This window comes from Daldinia decipiens, assembly GCF_022478715.1.
Source record: "Daldinia decipiens strain CBS 113046 unplaced genomic scaffold F4813scaffold_45, whole genome shotgun sequence".
NCBI classification, from domain to species: Eukaryota; Fungi; Ascomycota; class Sordariomycetes; order Xylariales; family Hypoxylaceae; genus Daldinia; species Daldinia decipiens.
Window position 1 is genome coordinate 170,471 of NW_026054588.1, and position 24,889 is coordinate 195,359.

A 24,889-nucleotide genomic window follows, 5' to 3' on the forward strand; every position below is an offset into this window, starting at 1 on the left:
ATCAAATCCGGAACTCTGCTGTAATGGTGTATCATATTATCCCTTATTATTATTGTATTGTGAAATATCTAGGAGGAATATCTAATATCTATAAAATGTATATACTTATATATACACTAAGTAGGTCCAATAACCTTAAGTCATGTGACAATACCCCTAAAACAAATAAAAAAACAATACCTTCATTATCAAAACAAATAAAATAAAAGAGATATTTACAATATAATTTAATTTTAACTTTTTCATATAATAAAATCTACTAAGAACTTATTTTTATTATCGCTTAATTCTCTTTTTAATAATTATTTTATATATTTATTTCCTAATTTAATATATTTTATAAAATATTTATTATCTCGTTTTTTAATAATTTATTTTTAATAAATCTTTAAAGTTACTTAATTAAATTATAATAATTGTTTTTTAAATATATTTATTAAAAAAGTTAATTTGAAATAATTGATAAATATAATATTGTAAATCTTAAAATATTATAAAAAATCAAATTTATACGCTAAATAATTAATTTGGTTTAAAATATAAAATAATTTAATATATTATTAACTAAATTTCTTTTTTAATATAATTGTTATAGAAATATTATATCTTTTATAAAAATAAAATAAAACGTAATTATTTTTTTTAAAAAATATAAATTTATATCGTAAATTGTAATATTTTTTAATAATTATTATTATAGTTGTAATTACGTTATAAATTTTAATACACAATTGTAATATTAAGTTTTAATAGTTTAAAATGTGTAAAAATTAAAGGATGGCGTTAAGAATAAATTTATAAATAGTTTTTAAAAGGTTATATTAAATAAATAATAATTGTATTAAATTAATTTTGTATTATAAATGTAAGATATAACTTTTTTATTATAAATTATTTTTAAAATTATTAAAATAGTAATAAAAGGTTAATTTAATTTATAAAATAAATTGTTTTGTTTATTTGTTAATTTATAAGTAATATATAATAACGTATAATAATTTTGTTTTAATATAATTTTAAAATTATTTTTAAAATTTAAATAGAAATTTTAGATTTTTATTAAATATTATAACTTTTGGAATTTCTTAATTACTTATTAACAAAATATTATAATAAATGTTAGTTTAATTAAGCATTAACCAATTATATTGTTTTAGTAAAATAATAATGGCCTTTAAGAATTTATTAATTATAATATTAAAGATATTTTCGTTATTTTTAATTTTTAATAAATTAAAGGTAATATTAATAATAATTATATAAAATAAATAAGATAAGTTAATAATTAATTATAAAAAATTATAAAATAAATAATTTCTAAGTTTTATAATTAAATATTTTAAATAAAATTTTATATATCTTTTAAATTCTTTATAATTGATAATAAAATATATAAATTATTTATTAATTTTATTATAATTAAGATAATTTTAATTGTATAATATTTCAAAGATTTTAAGGTAATATGTTTTTAAGATATAAAATCTATTATATATATTTAATAATTTTTATAATAATTTATTGTTAAAATGAAAAAAGAGAATTATGGTGTTATTTTCGAAACGTTTATTTCCCTTAATAATGTTAAAAATACTTTTCTATTTAAGGTTTATAAAATATCCAAATTATAATTTTATTTTAAATTCGGGGTGGATTTATATTAAGACTATTCTTTAAAATATTAAATTTATTAAGAGATTATTTTCTATATACCTTGCAGTTAATCGTATTGCGGAAAATACATCTTTATATATCACAAATACTTCGTTTAAAAAAAATTCCCAATATTTATCTCTATTGTTTAAAAAAATATTAAAGCCTTTAATATTATTATTAAGAATATTTAAATTTATAATAAGTAGGCGCAATAATACATTTAAAATAATATAAAAATTTTTAAGTTTATAAAATATTATAAAATTAAATTTATTAATATATTTTATTACTTATATTAAATAAAGATTTTTATTACTCATTATTATAAAATTAATAAAATTATTATATTTTATTAATCCCAATATAGTTTTATAATTTATAAATATATACAATCTTACCTAAGCAATATTAATATAATAACAAATCTTTTTTATTATCCAAACAAATTTAAGAACTTCCATCTCCGTTAACCAATATTATTATTCCGCTAATAATAATATTTTAAATAAGAAGATTATAAATTAAATAACGGTTTATAATATATATATAAATAATTTATTATTTTTTATTAAAAAAAGTAAATTTTTATTATTAATATAATAAATAAATATATTAATATCTTTATATAATATATTAAAGTTAATATAAAAGGGTTATTTAAAATTGTAAAAATATAATATTATATATTTAATAAAAGCATTTTTTAAACCTTTAAAAAATAATCTTTCGGTTTTAAATAGCGTATTTATTAAAACGTTATTAATTTATCGCTTTTATTTTTATTTTATAAATCCCTTTCGTAAATTAAAATAAATAAATATAATCTTTTGTTTCTTTAATAACTTTATTAATTTTATAAAATAAAGGACGTTATTTTTTATATAATTTATAAAATTAATAAATATTTTAAGGTTTTTAAAAAATATAAAAAATATAATTTTTAAAATTGTAATAAATCTTTTTTTTATTATTAATAATTTAAAAAAATTAATAAATTTTTTTAAAATAATAATATTAGGAAAATTAATAAATATTTTTATTAAGCTAATTAAAACGTTTTTTGTACAAAAAAATATAAATATCAATATTAAATCTTTAATATAATTTTTTAAAATCTTTAAAATAATAATAATATTATTATAATAATAATTTATTATATTAATATTTTTAAATAATATATTTATTTAATATTAAACATATATATTACTATTTTTATATTTTATAATTAAATAATAAAATATAAATTATCTTTTAACAATAATAATCGTAAACGTTTATAATAATTATATAACATTAACATAAAGGCACCTTACTGATAATAAGGTGTCTTTATTACCGATAAGGAAGGAAAAGATAAGATACCTAATTTTATTAAATAAAAAAATCGGATATTTATTATTATTGGAATATAAGAATATGTTATACCTAATTAACCTCAAATAAATTCTTCCCTCTTTAAACATCTTAATATATTAATCTTAACATCATTAATTTACTTACTATTACTTTATCGTTATTATTATTATTCCTATTTACATACATACCTACTAATAATTTATTATATAAAAAGGTAAATATATCATTAGTAATAAAAGGTTAATATATCTATTATTATTATAAAGGTTTTAAAATATATTTTTTAAAATATAATTTTTTAAAATTTTATAAGGTAAACGTTATTAAAATTTATATTATTAAAGATTTTTATATTAATAATCATTTAATCTTTTTAATAACACCGTTAAGACTATTAATTAATTTTTAAATAATAAATATAAGTATTAAAAATAATATAAGTATTTTAATGCGGATAATATATTTTTAAAAAATCAATTTCTTAATAATTTTATTAATAATAGTTTAATTTTCTATATTAATAAGGTATAAATAAATCTTTTTAAAGAGGAATTTTTCTTATTTAAATTTTAAATTAAAATAAAAAAATTTATTTTTTATAATATTTATAAAATTTTTATTAATAAAAATATTTTAAAATTATATAATTAATGCGTTAAACTTTTTAAAAATATAAAAGTTTTTAAGATTATTATAAATTATTACGCCGATAAGATGTTTACGAGATTGGTTTATCTTAAAAGTAATAAAATTGCTTACGGAATCAAAAATTTAAAATTTAATTTTTTTCTTAAACGGTTTACGTAATACTAAATATAATACGTAATTATTTTTAATTTATTATTTTTAATATCTTTATTTTAAAAGTTTAAAATAATTTATTAAACTATTTTTAAAAATGATTATGTTAAAGTTTAAATTATTGTAAATAATAACTTTATTCATTTTATCATTTAATAATATAGCGTAAATAAAGATGTTATCCGAATATGGTTTAAATATAAAGTTTTATTTAAATAATACGGTATAAGTAATTTTTAAATAATAGTAATATTATACAAAAATAATAATTTAGTTAATTATTATTATTTTAACTAATTATATAATCAGGTTTAAAATAAATAATAAAAAGATTACAATTTTATAAAATTAAATAATTACTAATTTTTTTAATAATATAATATTTATCTATTTAATATTTAAGATGTTTACGCTACATAATATATAAGCTTATAAATCATTAATTAATATAATTTTATATATAAATAAAATAATAATAAATTTTTTATTTTAATAACCTTTAAAATAAAAATAAAAAATAATATATTTTAATAAAAAAATTTAATATTTAATAATTCTTTAAATTAATATTAATATTATATAGGTTTTAATTTTTATTTTAAAATAATATTTTTTAATTTAATTTTTATTTATTAAAGATTTTAAATATTTAATGTTTATATAAATCTTCTTTTTGTACTTTATAATAAAATTTATTATAATATAAAATTTAAAATAAGTTTTAGTTTTATAAATAAAACCTATACTATAATTTAGGTAAAAGTTTATAAAAAACTATAAAATAAAGATTTTAAATTTAATTATTTCTTTTAAAGTAACCTAAAGATTTATTATATTTAAATTGATAAAGATAATGTTAATATTTATTTTATTATTTATATAATTAATTTTAAAAATTATAAATAAAATATTTATAATCATATTAACGACGTTTTTATAATATAATAATAATAAATATAAATTTTTTAACAAATTATTTATTTATTTTAAATAACGTTTTTAAAAATATTAAAATAATTTATTATGTGTGGTTAATATTTAACTATAAAAATTATATTTAAATTTAATTGGCGTTAAGTAAATTATATTAAAATTAATAATATTATTAAGTTTTTTTATTATTAATAAAGGTGTAAAATTTAGAAAAATTAATTTAAATAATAAGATTAGGTTTGGAATATAGTTAAAATCTTCTATTATAAAATTATTAAATGGTTTAAGATTTATTATCTAAAAAGTTTATTTTAAAGGTTTAAAAGGTTTAAATTTAAGTTTTAATTTTTCGGGATAATTAAACTTTAATAAATTATAATTTTCGTAATTTAAGTAATAATCATTTAAAAAATAGTTAAGGTTTATTATATAAACTTTTTATTAAAACTATTATTAATATAAATAATAATTATTATAATAATTGCCTTATTAATTTACATAATTGCGTTAATTTTATTAATTCTATTAATTTTAATTTTATTATTAATTATTTAAAATTTACTAATTTAATACTTATTATTATAATAATTAATTATTAAGATATCTTTGGTTAAAATATCTTTATTATTAAATTTAACTATATTATTAATTCTATTAAAAATTATAATTATTATAATTTTTATAATTATAATTGCTATATTATTTTTTATTATTTTATTAATTACGGTAGTAGTTATTTCAACTTTTACAATAATTTTAATACTATTATAATAAATATTTATTAATAGTTTTATTTTTGGAATTATTATAAAAATACTTACCATAATATATAAATTAAAATATAGAAATAAGATAATTTATTTATTTATACTTTTTATAATCTTTATAATCTTTAAGGATAATAAAATACATTATTAAGGTAAAATTTTATAAAACAGGTTTACAATTATTTAAATAAGCTAAAAATTAATTAAATATAATATTTAAACTAAATCTTTAAAACTATAATTATATATAAAAATTAAAGATATTAAAGATATTAAATAATTAATTAAATAAAAAAAGGTTACAATCTTTAACATCTTAAATAATACCATAAATAAAAACTTAAAAACTTTTATTTTTATAAAAATTAAATATAATAAACTTATATTTTTATAAATCTAATATTATTTAAATATTTTATTTTTTAAATTTTACAATTAAAACTTAAATAATAAAAATAACATCTTTTATTTATAAGATTTATTTTTTAAAATTTATTAATTTAATTATTAATTATTTTTATACCGCATCTTATAAATACATTATTTAGATTTATTTAATTTTAATATTATTATAAAAAATTATTAATTTTAATAAATAATTTATAAAAATATAAACATTTATATAAATAATATACTTACCTATAATAAAAAAACCTAAATTCTTTATATCTTTAAGGTTGAAATTAAAATATCCAACGTCTTTAACTTTAAAAAAATCTCCATTACCTTATCCATTACTATTATAACCTAAACTATTATTAATATTAAAATTAACATTTTAATTATTAAAATAAATAAAGGTTTAAATAAATAAATCTATTATAAAAATTATTATAAAAAAATATTAAAATCAAAATAATTTTAATTAAAAAATAGTTAATTATTAAGAAAATTAATTAAAACGTTATTATTATTTAATACTATTAATAATTATATAAATTATAAATTAATTTATAATTAAATAACTATTTTTCCAATCTTAACAAAATTAAATTAAATAAATGTAAAAAAAGAAACTCTTTATATAAAAATATTTAAAATCCTTAATAATAAAAATTATAATTTAATTTTATAAAGTTATCCCATAAATAATATAAAATTATTATTAAATATCCAATTAACATTAATTTAATTTTCCAAACAGTTAAATTATTTTAATTATTTTAAGGTTTATAAAACAAAATCTTAAAGAACTTAAAGATTATTATAAAATAGTAAAAAATTTAATAAGTTAATAAATAATCTTCTTAATAAAATAGAAATAATTGGTTTGGTAAAAAATACTAATACTAAAAAATTGTTATTTAATCGATAAATAAGTTAAAACTATATTTCTATATATTTTTTTCTCCAACGTCGAAAAAAAACACGTAATAATCAAATAGATTCTACCTATTTAATTAAATAAATAATGTTATTTAATACTTTGTAAATAAAAAATAAATTTATTAAGGAAAAAACCAATTAAATAAAAATAATATCTCTTTCTTAAATTTTTAAAATATAAAAGTAATTAATTTAAAAAAATTAAAATAATTAATAAATTAATAATTATATATTTAATATAAATATTATATAAATTATTAATATTTAATATATAATATTATTAAAATTATAAAATATAATTAATTAATTAAATAAATGTTTATAAAATAAACAATTAAAATAGTAAAAATTATTAAGTAAATAATAGTTTAAGTTTAGAAATTATTTAGCAAATAATAATTTAAACAAATAAATTTAATAAATAATTTAATTAATAATTTAATTTAATTTAATTTTTCCGTTTTAAATTATATAATTTTATGCTAATAAAAATAAAAAAAATAATAAAGCTACTAATTATAATAATATATTATATTATCCCTTATTATTATTATATTGTAAAATATTTAGGAAAAATATCTAATATCTATAAGATGTGTATACTTATGTATACACTAAGTGGGTCCAATGACCTTAGGTCATGTGACATCTGCTCTTTAATCCCCGATAAGATAAAACCCTGACAATCGATAACAGACCCTGCTACATAGGTACATAGAATAAGGATTGTTGTTTGTCTATGCGTACTGCAAAATAAAAAGGTATCATGACGTGCTGCATATGTACCTACCTAAACCTATCAAGCTACTACATAGGTTAGGAGAATGATCGCTCCTAGATATTACCTATAAATGTTTACGATCTAACAATCTCTAATAAATAGGGGTTGAACAATTTTTGTTGAAATAAGCTCGCCAAGCCATATCGAGTCAAATCGAGTCGACTCTAATGCTAAATCGTATCATTGTCATGCTCTATAGACTGATCGTACGCACTATCAGTAGGTTTACCAACCATCCGCGACCCAGCGGCTCATAGGTAGGTAGGTAATTGCGAAGCTGGCGTAGTTTCCGTAGCGGTGGCGGTGTAAGGTCTGTGATGTCCGATATTCCGATATTCCAATATCCTTATTTGGCAATAGATTTAGCAGATGGACCATTCACAAGCCAATCTTTGCAATCTTTGCAATCCTTTTATGCAGAGTATTCACCTAAGCAAAAATCTACACGTGTACGTGAAATTAAGTTTAGCACGAATGCGAATACGAAGTATCGTCGTACCTCTGCATTAGCTTGAAATGGGACATGCATGGTCCGATGTCTAACCCCCTATCGATTGGCCAATCTCTTCCCATCTTTTACCAAAAGGGTCTGTACCTTGACCCTCAATTTTTGTATTTATTAAACTTCCTCCTATGTTCCCTATCTAATATTTATTCCAGCTTCCAACAGTCTACAAGCTAAGAGTGCAGTCGACCGAGTCAGTCGCGCGCGTTTCTAGCAATGGGGCTTATAGAAGATATTCAGGGACCTGTGTCCCAATACATGTCGCAACTGTCGACACCGTCGCAAGTTGGCGTTGTCGCCGCTGGCGTTCTGTTCTTCTCTGTTTTCCTCAACGTTTTACAACAGATTCTCTTCAGAAATCCTAATGAGCCACCGGTCGTTTTCCACTGGTTCCCCTTAATTGGGAGTACCATCACCTATGGCATGGACCCTCCTCGGTTCTTTAAAGAAAATCGAGCCAAGGTACGTTTCCTCCAATACTCCCCTATGCACACCGCGAGTCAGTTGGCATATTAACAGACGCGATAGTATGGTGACATCTTCACCTTTATTCTCCTCGGAAAAAAGACAACTGTTTACCTTGGTCCCGCCGGAAACGACTTCATCCTAAATGGAAAGGTTAAGGATGTTTGCGCTGAGGACATCTACACCGTCCTTACTACCCCCGTCTTCGGAAAAGATGTCGTTTATGATTGCCCTAACTCAAAGCTCATGGAGCAGAAGAAGGTAAACTACCAAACGTTTCTATGGGTTGAAATTCTTACTAACACGAGTGGGGAATAGTTCATGAAAGTCGCTCTCACCACTTCCGCCTTCCAGTCGTACGTCACTATCATCGCCGACGAGGTACAAAGCTACGTCAAGCGATGCCCTGATTTCAAGGGCAAATCGGGCGTAGTCAACATCCCTAAGAACATGGCCGAGATTACCATCTTTACCGCATCTCACTCTCTTCAAGGCAGCGAGATCCGAAACAAGTTCGACGAGTCGCTGGCTTCCTTGTACCATGACCTGGATATGGGATTCACCCCTATCAACTTCATGCTTCACTGGGCTCCCTTACCCTGGAATAAGAGACGCGACAACGCCCAGAGGACCATCTCTAAGATCTACATGGATACCATCAAGGAACGCAGGGCAGCTGGCAAGAGCGATGCGCAGGATATGATGTGGCATTTGATGAACTCGAGTTACAAGGATGGCAGACCGGTTCCCGACCACGAGATCGCACACATGTTGATTGCGTTGCTTATGGCTGGTCAGCATTCTTCGTCTTCTACAAGCTCTTGGATGATGCTACGTCTCGCTTCGCGCCCGGATATCATGGAAGCTTTGTACCGCGAACAGGTTGAGGCTCTCGGTGCTGATCTACCACCGCTGACATATGAGGATCTCGCGAAACTCCCACTGAACCAGGCAATCGTCAAGGAAACCCTAAGACTCCATGCGCCTATCCACTCTATTCTGCGCGCTGTAAAGTCCCCCATGCCAGTCCCCGGAACTAAATTTGTCATCCCTACCAGCCATACCCTACTTTCCGCCGGCGGCGTATCAGCTACGGACCCTGCTTTCTTCCCCGACCCAGACCGATGGGAGCCTACACGATGGAGCAAGGATTCGCCTATCGCACCAACAATCCGCAACGAGGTAGACGATGAGAAGATGGATTACGGATACGGACTTGTTAGCAAGGGTGCCAATTCACCATACCTCCCGTTCGGTGCTGGAAGGCATCGTTGCATCGGCGAGCAGTTTGCCAACGTCCAGCTACAGACGATCACAGCCGAGCTCGTTCGTCTGTTCAAGTTCAGGAACGTCGACGGAAGCGACAAGGTTGTTGGAACTGATTACGCTTCGTTATTCTCGCGGCCAATCGAGCCGGCTAATATCTTCTGGGAGAAGCGAAATGCTTGAAGGGGAAGGTTTAGAATCGGGAAGTAGGAAACGAGTTGTAGTAAATACCCCTAAACACCTAGAGTCCTGTACATACAGCCTTTTAACTGGATGACGACCACGATCCGAGATAGCCCAAGAAGGGCATGAGATGAAAGAAAGACATCAAATAGCTAGAATAATAGTAATAATCAGATATGAGCATAACATACGTTTTATGAAATCATAAACCCTTGTTGGAGTGTTGGTGCAAATTTCCCGGATTAATCATATCCTTACCGTATTACTTTGCAGATATTCTTCAACGTCTTATAACAAGGGAGGACAGATCGGGACGGGAAGCACCGCTGGTACCTGAGAACCCGCGTTCATGGAACAAAAGCTTGTCTGTCCCTGTCCCCCCGCATACGGATGACGCAGTTAGCTTAAAGCTCGAGTAACACAACTTATTGTGTTGGAGATGGTTTCTTCCAAACATTGACTAACATACATAATAAATTGTAAATTATACCCCAAATAGTAATTCTTGGATATATTTAAACTTATTGCATTAGGCAGTTTGCTTTGCTTGTAACTAGGTCAACTAATTGTTGTTTCTTTTCATCTTTTTCGTTTCCGTATTATTTCCAGCTCGGGCTATGTATGTACTTGTGCCAGATCGAAACATGGGCCCCTTGAAACGATTATCCTAGTTATTACCTACATTGCGCTTTTCTTTTCTTCCAACATATGCCGTAGCTATTGAAACATAACATAACATAACATTCTTATCAATATATTAATATTAAGTTCATCTCATTACTAGCGTTCACGCGGGACTAGAGGAATACTTCACTACAATTCACGTTCATTGAACAGGTAGTTCAGGTATCTTACCTTCGTTTCTTTACAAGTTCACTTATTACCTAATTACGCCAAAACCTCAATGTCATCGTCGTCGTCGTCGTCAACCGCGCCAGGACCCCTCGTCCGCCTATGGGGTCTCCGCGCCGAGCAACTCCCCGCGGCTACCGCGTCGCCTGACGAGCTGGCGCCCTTCCTCTTGGCGATCCTGCGGGAAGCCGTCCCGTTCATCGACTCGGCGGCGCCGAAGGCGGCAAACGGCGCTGCGGACCCCAGGGTCTGGAAGGCGAAGGGGAGCCACGCGCATGCGGACTCGGCGGCGAAAGTCGACGTCTTGGAACGCGTGGTCCCGGCTGCTGAGCTGGAGAAGGTGGGGGGGAGTACGGAGAAGGTGGGGGGGAGTACGGAGAAGGTGGGGGGGAGTACGGAGAAGGTGGGGGGGAGTACGGAGAAGGTGGGGGGGAGTACGGAGAAGGGGAAGGGGAAGGGGAGGGGGGGAGTTAGGCCGGAAACTTGGTGCTGCCGCCGCAGCGTCCACGAGGATAGGCCGGAGAGGGGAACGGCGTGCTGGGGGGAATTCGTGCGCAGCTTCCGCGACGAGCATGCCGAGTCGGAGCGCGCGTTCACGCCGGCGTGCGTGGATGCGCATCAGGCTTTGGCGTGGGACTGCGGAGGCGCGGAGGCTAGGGAGGGAGGGCAGACGTGGAGACGGTTCGGGCTGATTGTGGAGGAGATGCGGCATCGCATCGGGAAGCCGGTGTTGAAGGATCGGACGTTTCCCGTGCTGCAGATGACTGCTGCAACTGCTAGTTCTACCACCACCTCTTCCTCAGAAGGAGAAGAAGAAGAAGATGATGATGATGAGTTTCTAGTGGTAAGCATTCCCATACCGGATTTTGGGACGTCGGAGGCGAGTAAACTGGCGAGGGAAAAGGGGGCGCAGATTGCTAGTTATGTGAGCGTGGAGAGGATCCGGAGGATAGCGGATGGGGATGGGGGTAAGAGGGTGGAGTGGCTGATGGCGACGGCGAGTGATGCGGGAGGCGTGCTGCCGGCTTGGGTGCAGAATGTGGCGGCGCCGGGGGTCATTTGGAAGGATGTGCCGCTGTTTTTGGGGTGGATTGGTAGGGAGAGGGTGAAGAGGTAGTAGTAGGGATGATGGGGATGGAAGTATTATGTATGACACAGCGGCTTATATCATTGGCGGAGGGTGTTGAATATTATTATGTTAATATGATTATGGTTGAAGGAAGAAATGCTTGTACAAAGAAGGATACTATCTAGGTTAGGTACATAGGTAATGATAATTATCTAGAATTTATTTATACCTACCTAGGTATACTGTAGGTAGGGAAGTACATAGTACTGTCTTATATAAGATCACCCCGCCATAACACATGTATAGTCTATCTTATCGATAATGTTATCTGACAGCGGCAGTTACCCCTCCGTAAGCGGTACCTTTTTTTCTACTGAGTCAAAGTTGTGTGAGTCAAGAAATTTTCGAGAAGGGGAGTCGACTTATATACCTAAGGTATTAGCCAACCCCAATGCTACGAATCATTTCCCCCTAATTTTCCATTCAACACCGTCAAGTTGTCTAGGTTATTTCTTAGGGCACTCTGGGTGCGCAGGCCGCCGTGCAGATCAACCTTTCACTTCACTCGCGCCAACATGGCTACAAATAGCTCCCGTGGTAACCCTATTGATGCGTCCGAGGGCCCAAGCAAGGTTGGCGAAGGTGCCCCGCCTCCAGTCGCCGCCGATACTAAAGACGCCGTGAAAGAAGCTGCGGGACGGTCGGACGGTGCCGGCGTGCACGCCTCGGGTCAAGATGCCGGAGCCGCTTCGACTTCAGCCAATGCAGAACCTAAGGTTAAGACTGAGAAGGAATTAGAAAAGGAGAGGAAGAAGGCTGAGAAGGCTGCCAAGTTCGAGCAGAAGAAGGCCAAAGCCGCACAAGCTGCCCCTGCCGCAAGTGCTAAGGCAAAGGACAAGAAGCCTAAAGCTCCCAAGGTCGAAGAAGAGCCTCTTCCCCCTTACGTCGAGGAAACCCCCGCCGGCGAGAAGAAGCGACTTAGATCCCTCGACGACCCCCAGTTGAAGGCCTACAACCCGATTGCTGTCGAGAGTGCTTGGTATGAGTGGTGGGAGAAGTCGGGTTTCTTCAAGCCTGAATTCGCCCCGGACGGCAAGGTCAAGGAGGAAGGGTCTTTCGTCATCGTCATACCACCTCCCAACGTGACGGGAGCGCTACACATGGGTCACGCCCTAGGTAATTCCCTTCAAGATGTCATGATCCGATGGAACCGCATGCACGGGAAGACAACGCTATGGCTACCTGGTTGTGATCATGCCGGTATCAGCACCCAGAGCGTCGTCGAGAACATGTTCGTGCCATTACCCTGCTATTCTTTTCCAGGTACGTATACTGACTACTCTCTAGGTTATGGAGGCGGCAAGGCAAGACCCGTCATGACTTGGGCAGGAAAAAGTTTGTGGAAACCGTATGGGACTGGAAAGAGGATTACCATAAGCGAATCAATAACGCGCAACGTAAGATGGGCGGCTCGACCGATTGGAGCAGGGAGGCCTTTACTATGGATAAGAATTTAAGTGCGGCTGTGACGGAGACTTTTGTCAAGCTCCACGAGGAGGGAACAATCTACCGTGCGAACCGTCTTGTCAATTGGTGCACCCAGCTTAACACGGCGCTTTCCAACTTGGAGGTCATCAACAAGGAGTTGACCGGGCGAACACTCCTCGACGTACCTGGATATGATAAGAAGGTTGAATTTGGAATTATTGTCCACTTCAAGTACCCTATTGAAGGCTCCAATGAGACGATCGAGGTTGCTACGACGCGTCCCGAGACACTACTAGGTGACACAGGCATCGCCGTGCACCCTGATGACGAACGGTATAAGCATCTTGTGGGCAAGAAGGCTGTCCACCCCTTCATCGAGGGCCGTTTGATGCCGATCGTGGCGGATGACTACGTGGACAAGGAATTTGGTACTGGTGCCGTCAAGATTACCCCGGCTCACGACCCGAACGATTTTGCGCTAGGTCAGCGACACAACCTAGAGTTCATCAACATCTTGACCGATGATGGTCTCATGAACGAGAATGCCGGCCCCTACAAGGGTCAGAAGCGATTCGACGTAAGGTATGCTATCCAAGACGCTCTTAAGGAGCGTGGGTTGTACGTAGATAAGAAGGACAACCCGATGAAGGTGCCCCTCTGCGAGAAGTCCAAGGATGTAATCGAGCCCATCATGAAGCCCCAGTGGTGGATGAGGATGAAAGATTTAGCTGCCGAGGCAATCAAGGTGGTGAAAGATGGCCAGATCAAGATCAAGCCCGAGACGGCCGAAAACAGCTACTACAGATGGATGGAGAATATCAATGATTGGTGTCTCTCCCGTCAACTCTGGTGGGGACACCAATGCCCTGTCTACTTCGCCAATGTTGAGGGCGAGACAGGTGACCGGGCGGACGACAAGTTGTGGTTCTCGGGGCGGACAGAGGAAGAAGCACAAGCGAAGGCTGAGAAGGCTCTGTCAGGAAAGAAGTTTACGCTAGAGCGCGACGAGGATGTGCTCGACACATGGTTTTCTTCCGGATTATGGCCGTTCTCAACCCTCGGATGGCCGAACAAGACTCATGACCTGGAGTCGTTATACCCAACTAGCATCCTCGAAACTGGATGGGATATCTTGTTCTTCTGGATCGCAAGAATGATCATGCTTGGCCTTAAGCTGGTCGGACAGGTTCCTTTCCGCGAGGTTTACTGCCACTCACTCGTGCGAGACTCGGAGGGAAGAAAGATGTCCAAATCTTTAGGTAACGTTATAGATCCTCTCGATGTCATCAGCGGGATTCCCTTAGAAACCCTCCACGAGAAGCTGGCGATGGGAAACCTCCACCCTAGCGAGGTTGAGAAGGCCAAGAAATACCAGAAGACGGCTTTCCCCGAGGGTATACCACAATGCGGAGCTGACGCACTTCGATTCTGCATGGTCAACTACACGACCGGTGGAGGAGATATCAATTTCGATATCAAGGTCATGCACGGTTACAGGAAATTCTGTAACAAGATTTACCAGGCCGCAAAGTTTGTTCTCGGCAAGCTAGAACAGGACTTCGTTCCCGAGAAGACCGGGAAACCTACCGGCAAGGAATCCCTTGCCGAGAAGTGGATTCTACACAAGATGAACGCCGCCGCCAAGGAGATAAACGAATCTATTGCGAACCGGGAGTTCAACAGATCAACGACGACGGTGTATCAGTACTGGTACAACCATCTCTGTGACGTGTACATAGAAAACTCGAAATCTCTCATACAGGAGGGCACAGAAGAGGAGAAGCGCTCGGCTGTCAATACTTTATATACTGCGCTAGACAACGCGCTAAGGTTGATTCACCCCTTTATGCCTTTCCTCACAGAAGAACTGTGGCAACGCCTCCCGCGCCGACCCGGCGATGAAACTCCATCAATCATGCTTGCTCGATACCCCGTGTACGATCCAGAGCTAGACAACCCCGCGGCCGAGGCTGCCTACGAACTCGTCCTGGGTTGCTCTAAGGGTATCCGTTCATTAATGTCCGAATACGCTCTTAAGGACGAAGCTAAAGGTAACCTGTCCGAACTTACTGCATCCCCGAGCTTATACTAACACGAATATCTACAGTTTTCATACAAACCTATGACGAGACGGCGCACGAGACCGCGGTGGAGCAGGTCCAATCCATCAAATCGCTCAGCGGCAAGGGCGTGACCGGAATCGAGGTTATCTCCGGATCAGACGTGCGTCCCACCGGATGCGTGGCGTTCCCCGTGTCGAGCGCCGCGGCAGTGTTCCTACACGTCAAGGGACGCGTAGACATCGACGACGAGATCTCCAAGGCCAACAAGAAACTCGACAAGACGCGCGCCGCCATTGCCAAGCAGCAGAAACTCCTCGCCGACACCAACTACCAGCAGAAGGTCGCGGCTGCCCTCCAAGAGGCGGACAAGAAGAAGCTCGCCGACCTGGAATCCGAGGCCAAGGGCTTTGAGGGCACAATTAAGCAGTTTGAGGGACTGAAGCTGGAATAGAGGGGTGCGTGGATTTTTAAATAAGATTGTTTAGGGGGAGTTGTCTCGGGGCGGGAGGAAGAGATGTGAGAAAAGAAGAAATAGGGTGCGGTTAGTTGTAGTTGAGACTTGTGCTACGGATTTGTAGTGATAGAGATGAGAGATAGGGCAAATAGAAGAAACAAGGAAATTTCAATGAAATGGTCGTGGTCTTGGCGATATCGCTACTGCTGTGGTGTGAAGATTTCATAGGTATGTGAAGTAAACCAGGACTTGAAAACCAAGCAAACTACCCGTATAACTTAGTTGTGGTTTGATGGGATAAGTCTACATACACACACACACACACACACACACACATATATATATATATATATATATTATATATATCCCTTACCCGAACTTGCTGCTCTATTACCATCTGACCTAGGTAGTTATCCATTATCACGTTATAGAATAGGTAGTTACATAGTAGTTATAGTATAATTACCTAGTATAATAAGTAGCAAGTGGTGCATAGTAAACGGCACGTAGTCGGCACTCTAAGCTAATTCAGCTGGCTGGCTAGCTGTCCCCTTCCGCAGTTAGACAGGCCCCAGGGAGGGGGCGCAGGGGGTTGGTTCTACAGAGGTTAGAGCAGTTGAGTTGAAAGGCGGCTGAGATCGGCCTGTGCTGTGCTGTGCTGTGAGTATGTATAGTTTATTGAGGTAGTTATAACTAGCATACAAGTGTTCAGGCGATATGTGATGTGATAGTAAGTACTACTTCTTTGGCTCAATTAACTACCTAGGTTAGGAGGTAATCAGGGGTTAATAAAACAGTAAACGGACGTGCAGAATAACGACTACACTATTCGTCTAAACAGAACTTATTTCGATGCCATGATTCTAGCACACCGAGCACATTTACCGACTTACTACACCGGAAACCATCACGAAACACCATAATCCGCTCATGATAAAATGTTCCAAGAATTTGCATTGGTTATTGGAAGTATAGGCAGTATATACCTTATGTACATAACCGGGCAGCCAGCATGCTATCTCTCACCCTCACCCTGACCCTCACAATACATCGTATCCATCCTTTTCTCTCATTCAACTCTAATCGTCACAAACATCTTCCCTCCTCCTACCTATTTCTCATATCAGAGAAGCCGCAGTAATAGCAACGCCTAGACGCCATGCCTTCAAGGATGACAACAAATCATTCATCCCGCCCCTCCCGGCAGAATATTTTTTTTTGTCCGACGAACTCCGACTTAGACGGAGAATAATAAAAAAGGAAAAAAAAAAAAGAACTGATGGGTATTATGTAATAACACACGCGCAATTTATGCTAAATAGTGTAGTGTAATGGTAACAACGGTCGATGATGATGGGGGCCGTGGTCCTCCGGGTTTTAATACAGTTGAGGTGCAAGTAAACGAAGCAGAGGCTTATTCTACGCTTCCCCTGCTGCCCTGCGTAGCAGCGTCTTCGGCAGCGGTCTCCTTGGCGGGGGCTCTGGCCGAAGCTCCCAGCTTCTCCTGCTCTTTCTCGAGAGCTAGGCCGTTCGTATTGGCCATGTGTTGATGCTCTTCGATTCCGTGCTGCGGGATAATTCTGTGGCCGTCCGCGGTAGGCTCTTCCTTGGCAGGGGTCCATGCCAGGAAATCTCGGCGCACTTCAACGTAGTCGTACGCAAATTCGCCGAGTTGGTCGTCGTCCATACCCAGGAGCTCGGCCTCTTCCGTAGCGCGCAAGTGTAAACCGGGTACGAGGTCGATGAGCTTGGCAATGAGGGCGGACATGACGAACGAATAAGCGCAGGCGGCGACGATGTAGGCGATCTGGATGTATAACTGGGCATAGTGATGATCAATCCAACCGCCGGGAAATACTCCGTTGTTGACACCGTCCAGGCCGATGATATAGTTCGCACTGAAGAAGGCGTTGAAGATGAGACCAACAATACCACCGATACCGTGTTCAGCGAATACATCGAGGGAGTCGTCGATTCTGACTAGGAACTTGACTGTTTTCAAACGTGTTAGTACAAATCGTTACAGTGGTTTCGATCTAACGTACCTTTAGTGCCAAAGTTACAGCAGACACCAGTGACAACACCCAGGATGATCGACGCCCAAGGAGGGATAAAACCAGACGCAGGCGTAGCAGCAACGAGGCCAGAAATGACACCGGAACACCACCCAACCATCGACCACTTCCTCGCAAGACGGAAATCAAGCAGGCACCATGTCATACCGGCAAAAGTAGCCGTCAGACAAGAGTTCCAGCATGCCATTGTAGCCCTTAGGTTAGCGCCAAACGCAGAACCGCCGTTAAATCCAAGCCAGCCGAACCAAAGGAAGACGGTGCCGAGCGTGACCAGGGAAACGTTGTGAGGTCGGAAGTTCAGCATCATCTTCTCGTGGCGGCGGCCGAGAACCCACGAGTAGGCCAGAGCGGACAGACCGGAGCCGATCTCGACGGGCCCACCTCCGGCGTAATCGAGAACACCGTAGTTGAAGGCCCATCCGTTAACATTCCAAACCCAGCAGGCGAGGGGACAGTATACGAGCGTGGCCCAGAAGAAGACGAAGACCATAGCGGGAAGCATGCGACCTCTCTCGGCGACCGCGCCGATGACGAGAGCTGCGGTCACAGCGCAGAACATCATCTAGATCATACGTTAGCCATGGCATTTTGAATGTCAAAAAGTTGAATGTCAAAAAGAAAAAAGAAAAAGAAAATAACTAGAAACTCACCTGGTAGAAAGAGTACAGCAACTCGGGAATGAGCGGCGATCCGGGCGAAGGCTTCGCGAGGGTGTTCATGAGACCGAAGTGATGCAAGTCGCCGATAAAACCGTTGGTGGCCGTCGAGCTGAAGGCCAGCGAGTAGCCCCAGAAGTACCACTGGAAGATGATGACGCTGAAGGACATCATGACGACCCAGATCAGAGACAAGGCCGACTTTCGTCGAGATAGCCCCGAGTACAGAAACGCGATGCCGGGTACCATGAGCAAGACCATGCATGCCGAGACGATGATGAAGGCCTGGTCGCCTGATTGGTACCATTGGTTCAAGTTTTCGGTGCCTATTTGAGAATCGTGTTAGTTTCGGTCTGGTTACGCGCGCATTGCTTCTCGCTTCTCGCTTCTCGCTTCTCGTTTCTCTTCTGGTGTGAGATTGGTGGTTTCGATTGCGATTGTAAGTAACATACTAGAATCTCCGCCGGTCTCGGGATTGCTGCCGTCGAACTCGGCGGGCGCACCCGTCCAGTTGTAGGAGGGTGACCACGACATGATGTCGGTAGTAGTCGAGAAATTCGGGGAGTCGGCGGGTTAAACAACAGCCCGCGGGTCAATTTCCTCTGTGCGAAGAAAAAGTAAAAATAAGAAAAAGAGAGACGACCGCCAGACTCGGTTGACATGCAGCATGGGGATCGAGGCGACATATATGAGAAGCGGCAGGCCGAAGTGGACTCTTATTTTTTTAATTTTTTTTTATAGACTTGAATTGAGAACTTTAAGCGTCCGGCCAGACCTTAACAGAAGACGGAACCAAATTTGGGAAGATAGATAACCGTCGGACCAATCAGATGTTTCGGTCTTACCTGTAACTGTATGTAATTGAGCAGTTACATAGAAGGTACTACTTTGTAGGTGCTGCACCCCAAACCCGGAACCCCCATGTATTGTATTGTACAATACCTACATAGGTACCTTGCTTGGGTAACTCTGCTCCACTGGAGGCTTACACGCATGTACTTTCGTATTTACGGGGAACATGTACCTAGCCCATCTGCCCATCTGCCCATCTGCCCACGGAGCATGTACTTGTGAATTTGTATGTACATACCTACCTACCTAGTTACATATGAAAGGCGTCGTTATTTGAGCGGCATTGCTGGTCCAGGGCAAGTGAGAGAGACCTTTTATCCAGGGACTGTAGTTGTAGCCTCATGACGAAGGGAATATATGCAATTAATACTGAACCCTTACCTAGGTAGGTACTATTAAATAGTATACGCAAGAAAGACCAGACCTAGTTACATCCAATATATTGCAGCGGCATGTGGTTGTAAATTCCATCCCTCATATGCTACAGCTGCATCTCCGATAAATTCTTACCATATCCACTTTAGCATTGCCGCTTATGTATGTACCTACCTACCTATAGCGTCGTCCTTCTCTCGTCCTAGGTTAGATATGTAGGTACATACATTTCGGTAATATGGGTGCGTGGAGTATATAGGTTAGGTAGTTAACTCGGCAGCCTCAGCGCCAGGGGCTTATATTACTGGACGTCGACTAAGACCAAGACGCCCCCAATTGCCTTGGGCTAAAAGATCCGAGTGGTGATGCTAACTTGCCGCATTGCATGACCTCATAGAGGCAAGGCAAGGCAAGGCAAGGCAAGGCAAGGCAAGGCAGGATGATGGATACCATATCCCATATCCCATATCCCATATCCTCCGCCCCAAACAACATTACGATATAAAAACCCACGAAATCGATATTCTCACCGTTGTCGTCAAACCCAAGTCCAAGGGTCCATCAATGCAGGTCCCCTATGTACATACATATGTAAGCTCTAGTAATAGTAAGCCAGAAAAGAAGCTCGAGCCTCTACCTACATACATAGATCGCGTGGGACGGGCGTATCTGTTACCAAATAGTTTGTCCGCTACCCTGCAAACCATTTGCAACGCCCTCGACGCAGACGAATGGGAGCGCCGGCTTTCAGCCCGAACAATTCCTATCTCTGCTATATCCTAGATGTGGATGAGTCGCGCGATGGGGCTGAGAGATCGATTACCTGTTAGTTAGTTAGTTAGTTAGTTAACTAGCCGCAAGTTCTTGAAACATTCGCGACCGGTTCTAGGTACATATGTATTTACTTAGGTACCTACCTATTGCCATCCCTTCACATCCATGTAAGCCAATGCTAACGGCTGAGTTAACTCAAATCGCTGACGCATCCCGCGCTCGTCAACCCCAAAATACCTACAACGAGTAAACGAGGCATTTTTTCTTCTTCTCTTTATTACGTAGAGCCTCGCAGTCCTCGATCTCATTAGTGGCGGGATCGACATCAGGTCCAATTGCTTCCAAGTACCGCGTTAACAATTTCCAGCTCGGGGCACCATTCGGATCATCGACTATGTACATATGTACCTACCTACCTATCGATGTTCGAACGCCAACTTTCTCGGTCCAACGCCATGTACCTACCTAGGTACCTATGTTCGGCATCCTTCTAGAACAGAACCTTACCACCGTCTGCATCGTCTCAGCCAGTCACATCCAAGCAACCAGATACATGCCTATGTACCTAAACTATGTATATATAAGTTCGTTGGTGTTACCCGAGTCGCCTATGTATGTACCTACATACCTACCCGCAACGGTACCGCATCGTTCCACAGTCTCGTGTCGCGAACCGAGGAAAACGCACGAGGCTGCCGGAGATTAGTACATTAATACCGCTTTGGGCTGAGGAGCTGAATTCCATGGGCGTACGTAGGTATCCGTCACCGGGCCGCTCGCCTCCCAAGCCAGGAAAGTTACATACATACCTACGTATGTACCTTGTTGAATGACAAAATTCGCCCCACACGTCCCCGGAAATAACCAAGCGACCCGCACCGCTCTAACTTTGAAGGGAAAGGCTAGCTCAAGCCTTATCTTTGATCTTTCATCCAATCAGAAGTTGCTGCTTTTCTATTGATTTATCATTGCCCTACGAAATCGCGTCTTGGCATCAGATCTGAATATATACATAGAGGTAACCTAGGTAGGTACCTACCTCAGCCTACGTATGCATGTTATTACATATGTAGTATCCTAGATTCACATCATTAACCATCGTGATTTATATCTTGAAAATCAGGTAATGCTAAGTATAATACCCTTTCCGTTAACTAACGTGCTTGATCATACGAGTATCAATTCACTCTCGGAATTCCATCTATTAGTAAAGCCTAGCTTGTAAGTCACTGCATAATTTTGATACGTAAGAGTCTTGCCCAGAAAGCGAGCGTGAACCTGATTTCAACTATCTCGAATTACCCTAGTCCGGGTGGCATTTTCTAGAAACCAATCCCGGTCTGGATGGTCTGGTTCCCCCACGGGTTAGTCGTCGTGACATTTCGTAGTATACATCTGGCCACATGATAGCTGAAAAGCTAAGCTAAGCAAGTCATGCCTCATTCATGCCAATCTGTTCCGGTTTGTTGCCTTTTTAATTCCTTTGTCAATCCTTCGCGGGAACGCCATGCAACATGACAGATATTTCAAGAGCCTCGTCCGTCCTCCCTTGTCCATATGCAACCTAAACGCCTGCTGGTTTAGCCCAGCCTCGATTCGAAAACATCCCACGAAACCCTGGGTATCTTGAAAATGATTTTGTACAGAAGAGAAGAAATCCGTAACCCTCATACAATAGAGAGAGGGTCTGTTAATGAGCTTCGAGATATTTCGTAACTGAGAATTCTAAGGTCGTAGTACTGCAGCATGATGCGGTATCGTCTTCGGTCAACAGGTCCGGTTGCTCGTTCTACATTTCCCGAGAATGGCACTGGCCCGACGGCCACCCCTAGCAAGGGGCAGATAGGCCGCATCTCGTTATCTTCATCCCGTTTCAGGGGTAGGACAGCCTCAACCTTGAAGCCTCGTTTGAATAGGAACTGCTTTGGGGGGCGCGTCAAGGTGACAAGCGCCACCCGCCCGCACAACGAGCCAGCTACGACTAGCGACAGTTCCGGGACGTGTATGAGATTCGCTAGGCGTTCATGAGATATTCTCATTGCTGGAGTCACTGCATGCGGAGGTCGGGACTGGTCGATGGCTTTCTCAAACATTATACCTATACCACCCTCCTCAAAACTGCGAAGCTCGAGATCGACCTCGTATGTTCGTAGAATACTGCTTCCATCCGTGAGAATGGTCTTGGGCTCCTCAATATATTTAGAGTCGGTTTTCCCTGGCCGAAACTCCTGCGCGGTGCCTAACTCGGGGACCTTCATCCTGTGGTCAAATTCAAACCATGAACCCCCAGGTGGCACACCTCTGTGCTCAACAGGGTTGAACGAAAATCGCGAAATTTTATCCCATCTCACCCACGGATGCACCCACGAGTTGTTTTTCACGTTTTTGATGGCCTTGCTGATATCAAACCAGTTCCCAATCCTCTCGTGGGAAATGAATCTAATATTATCTTTTTCTAGGCCCAGCGAATCCTTATAATCGGCTGCCGGGAGAAAACTGCTTTCGGGGAGTACGAGAACACCCCAGCCCCGAGGCCTGGCTTCTGTTAGCATATTCATCATGTCATAACAACATGGGGCGAACTCACTTGCGGAAAGTGTCATAATAAAACCTCACGTTACGCGAGCGAGCGGAGTAGAGGTCCTCGATCTTGACGAAAGGATGGCCGCCAAAGTGCCAAATGTCCATCACCCAAAGCCTTCCCTCGATATCTATTGCTACAACCTTATCCGCTTCCCCCTTGCCGTCGTTACCAAATGCAACATTCGGAATATTGGCCCCTCCTATACCAGTGTCTAGGATAATTCGCCAGTTGGCATCTCGACGCCGGATTGCTTTTTCTAGCGAAGACACATACCCAGCCTCCTTAGCGGGTGAGGATTTGCTGTTTGATGATTCCAAGGGGTCACCATTTAGATTCTTATCGACGTTTCTAAAGAATTCAACTGAGTCGACTCCTGGGTTATGTCTATAATGTTTCCCGGTTAAGGCAAACACGAAAACACAGACTTTGTGCGCGTTAGAACTAACGGCTATAAGGCGAGAGTTCTTGTGAACTGCAAGACCCCAGGCGCTTTTTCCGACATTCTCGTGAAAGAAGGGCTCGGGAACGATTTCGATGTCCCGGCCGTCCCTCTCACGGCGCAGGAGCTCGTTCTCGATAGACCGAGTGTAGTATCCGATGACATCGCCATCATCGTAGGCAAGCAGTAGAATTTCCTCATCGCCAAGATCACCAACGACTAGATGGTTTACCTGATGCGGGAAGATGTTATCTAAGTACCCGCCAACTCCAATACCCATCGCGCTAGGCTGAGGTCGTAAGATAAGGTCAGGCTCAGCAGGCAAGGAGTTCGTAATGCAGCTGCGGGGACGGGAGACGTATATCTTGTCTGTGTATGCCACCATGTAGATATTGTAGACTTGTGATAGTGCCGTAAGATTCAATCTCCATGTTGCGATCCGCGGCGGCCCTTCTTCTTCTAATGCGCCATCCGGCTCCGTAGTGGGTTCCTGGTCGGTAAAGTCATCGAAGTCATCCATTCCAGGGTCGAAGAGCCCATCTGTCGATAAATCTTCTGGTTCGTTAGGCTCTAGAGCCTCTATAAAGGCCAGATCATCTTCCAAATCCATTTGCGTCACACCCTCCATAACATTATCGTTGTCAAGTGTATGAATGTCGTCATCTTCGATGGCTTCCTCGGAATCACTAGTATCGTCGATACTTTGTTCGTCCACGTCGCTATTCAGGTTGATTTCCCCTGCGGGGTGATTAGCCTCGAAGGGTATCTGTATTGACATGGAGATGCGATGCTACAAACAACAAGGTCAGCGAGAATGTTCAAATATTCAATAAGCAAGGTGGACGAGATGCCTACCCTCTTGCGGCCGGTCTCGCAGTAGCATTTGCTCACTTGGAGCTCCCCCCCAACGGAGCTCGTATCCTTCGCCATATCATCACAGATTGCCAGGGGCCACCGGTGCTTATCAGTGGATTCGGTGCTAAGGAAAGATGATGGGAGAGGAGGCTCGGATTAATTATTGCAGGTTATATTGCAGATAATTATTGTAGGTGGAAGCTCTTTAGTCTTGCAAGGCGTCGTAACTTCTGGAAGTCATAACAATATGCACATGCCTGACGCATGGCGGTGGAGACCAACATGAATTAGAGTTGATAACGATAGGTGAAGCT

General features: G+C 37.9%; 5 protein-coding genes across 5 annotated transcripts; 3 read left to right on the forward strand and 2 right to left on the reverse strand.

The window, feature by feature from the left end:
* The first annotated feature begins 8,201 nt into the window (after positions 1-8,201).
* Positions 8,202-10,410, forward strand: F4813DRAFT_373953 (cytochrome P450). The gene is made up of 3 exons (XM_049244874.1): positions 8,202-8,587; positions 8,654-8,851; positions 8,909-10,410. The coding sequence occupies exons 1-3, from the start codon at positions 8,342-8,344 to the stop codon at positions 10,037-10,039; spliced, it is 1,575 nt and encodes a 524-aa protein (XP_049095587.1). The 5' UTR covers positions 8,202-8,341; the 3' UTR covers positions 10,040-10,410.
* A 101-nt stretch (positions 10,411-10,511) lies between these two features.
* On the forward strand, positions 10,512-12,158 carry F4813DRAFT_399711 (uncharacterized protein). The gene has a single exon (XM_049248197.1). The coding sequence runs from the start codon at positions 10,944-10,946 to the stop codon at positions 12,006-12,008; it is 1,065 nt and encodes a 354-aa protein (XP_049095588.1). The 5' UTR covers positions 10,512-10,943; the 3' UTR covers positions 12,009-12,158.
* A 165-nt stretch (positions 12,159-12,323) lies between these two features.
* Positions 12,324-16,156, forward strand: F4813DRAFT_373957 (tRNA synthetases class I-domain-containing protein). The gene is made up of 3 exons (XM_049244875.1): positions 12,324-13,251; positions 13,308-15,499; positions 15,556-16,156. The coding sequence occupies exons 1-3, from the start codon at positions 12,536-12,538 to the stop codon at positions 15,960-15,962; spliced, it is 3,315 nt and encodes a 1,104-aa protein (XP_049095589.1). The 5' UTR covers positions 12,324-12,535; the 3' UTR covers positions 15,963-16,156.
* A 1,086-nt stretch (positions 16,157-17,242) lies between these two features.
* Positions 17,243-19,452, reverse strand: F4813DRAFT_250014 (ammonium transporter). The gene is made up of 4 exons (XM_049240137.1): positions 19,149-19,452; positions 18,691-19,022; positions 18,011-18,602; positions 17,243-17,957 (listed from the first exon to the last, which is right to left on the reverse strand). The coding sequence occupies exons 1-4, from the start codon at positions 19,228-19,230 to the stop codon at positions 17,380-17,382; spliced, it is 1,584 nt and encodes a 527-aa protein (XP_049095590.1). The 5' UTR covers positions 19,231-19,452; the 3' UTR covers positions 17,243-17,379.
* Positions 19,453-21,773: 2,321 nt separating this feature from the next.
* F4813DRAFT_250031 (uncharacterized protein) lies at positions 21,774-24,888 on the reverse strand. Its single transcript, XM_049240138.1, has 3 exons — positions 24,576-24,888; positions 23,285-24,510; positions 21,774-23,232 (listed from the first exon to the last, which is right to left on the reverse strand). Exons 1-3 carry the CDS (start codon positions 24,648-24,650, stop codon positions 22,365-22,367), a joined length of 2,169 nt encoding a protein of 722 aa, XP_049095591.1. The 5' UTR covers positions 24,651-24,888; the 3' UTR covers positions 21,774-22,364.
* Position 24,889: the final 1 nt, after the last annotated feature.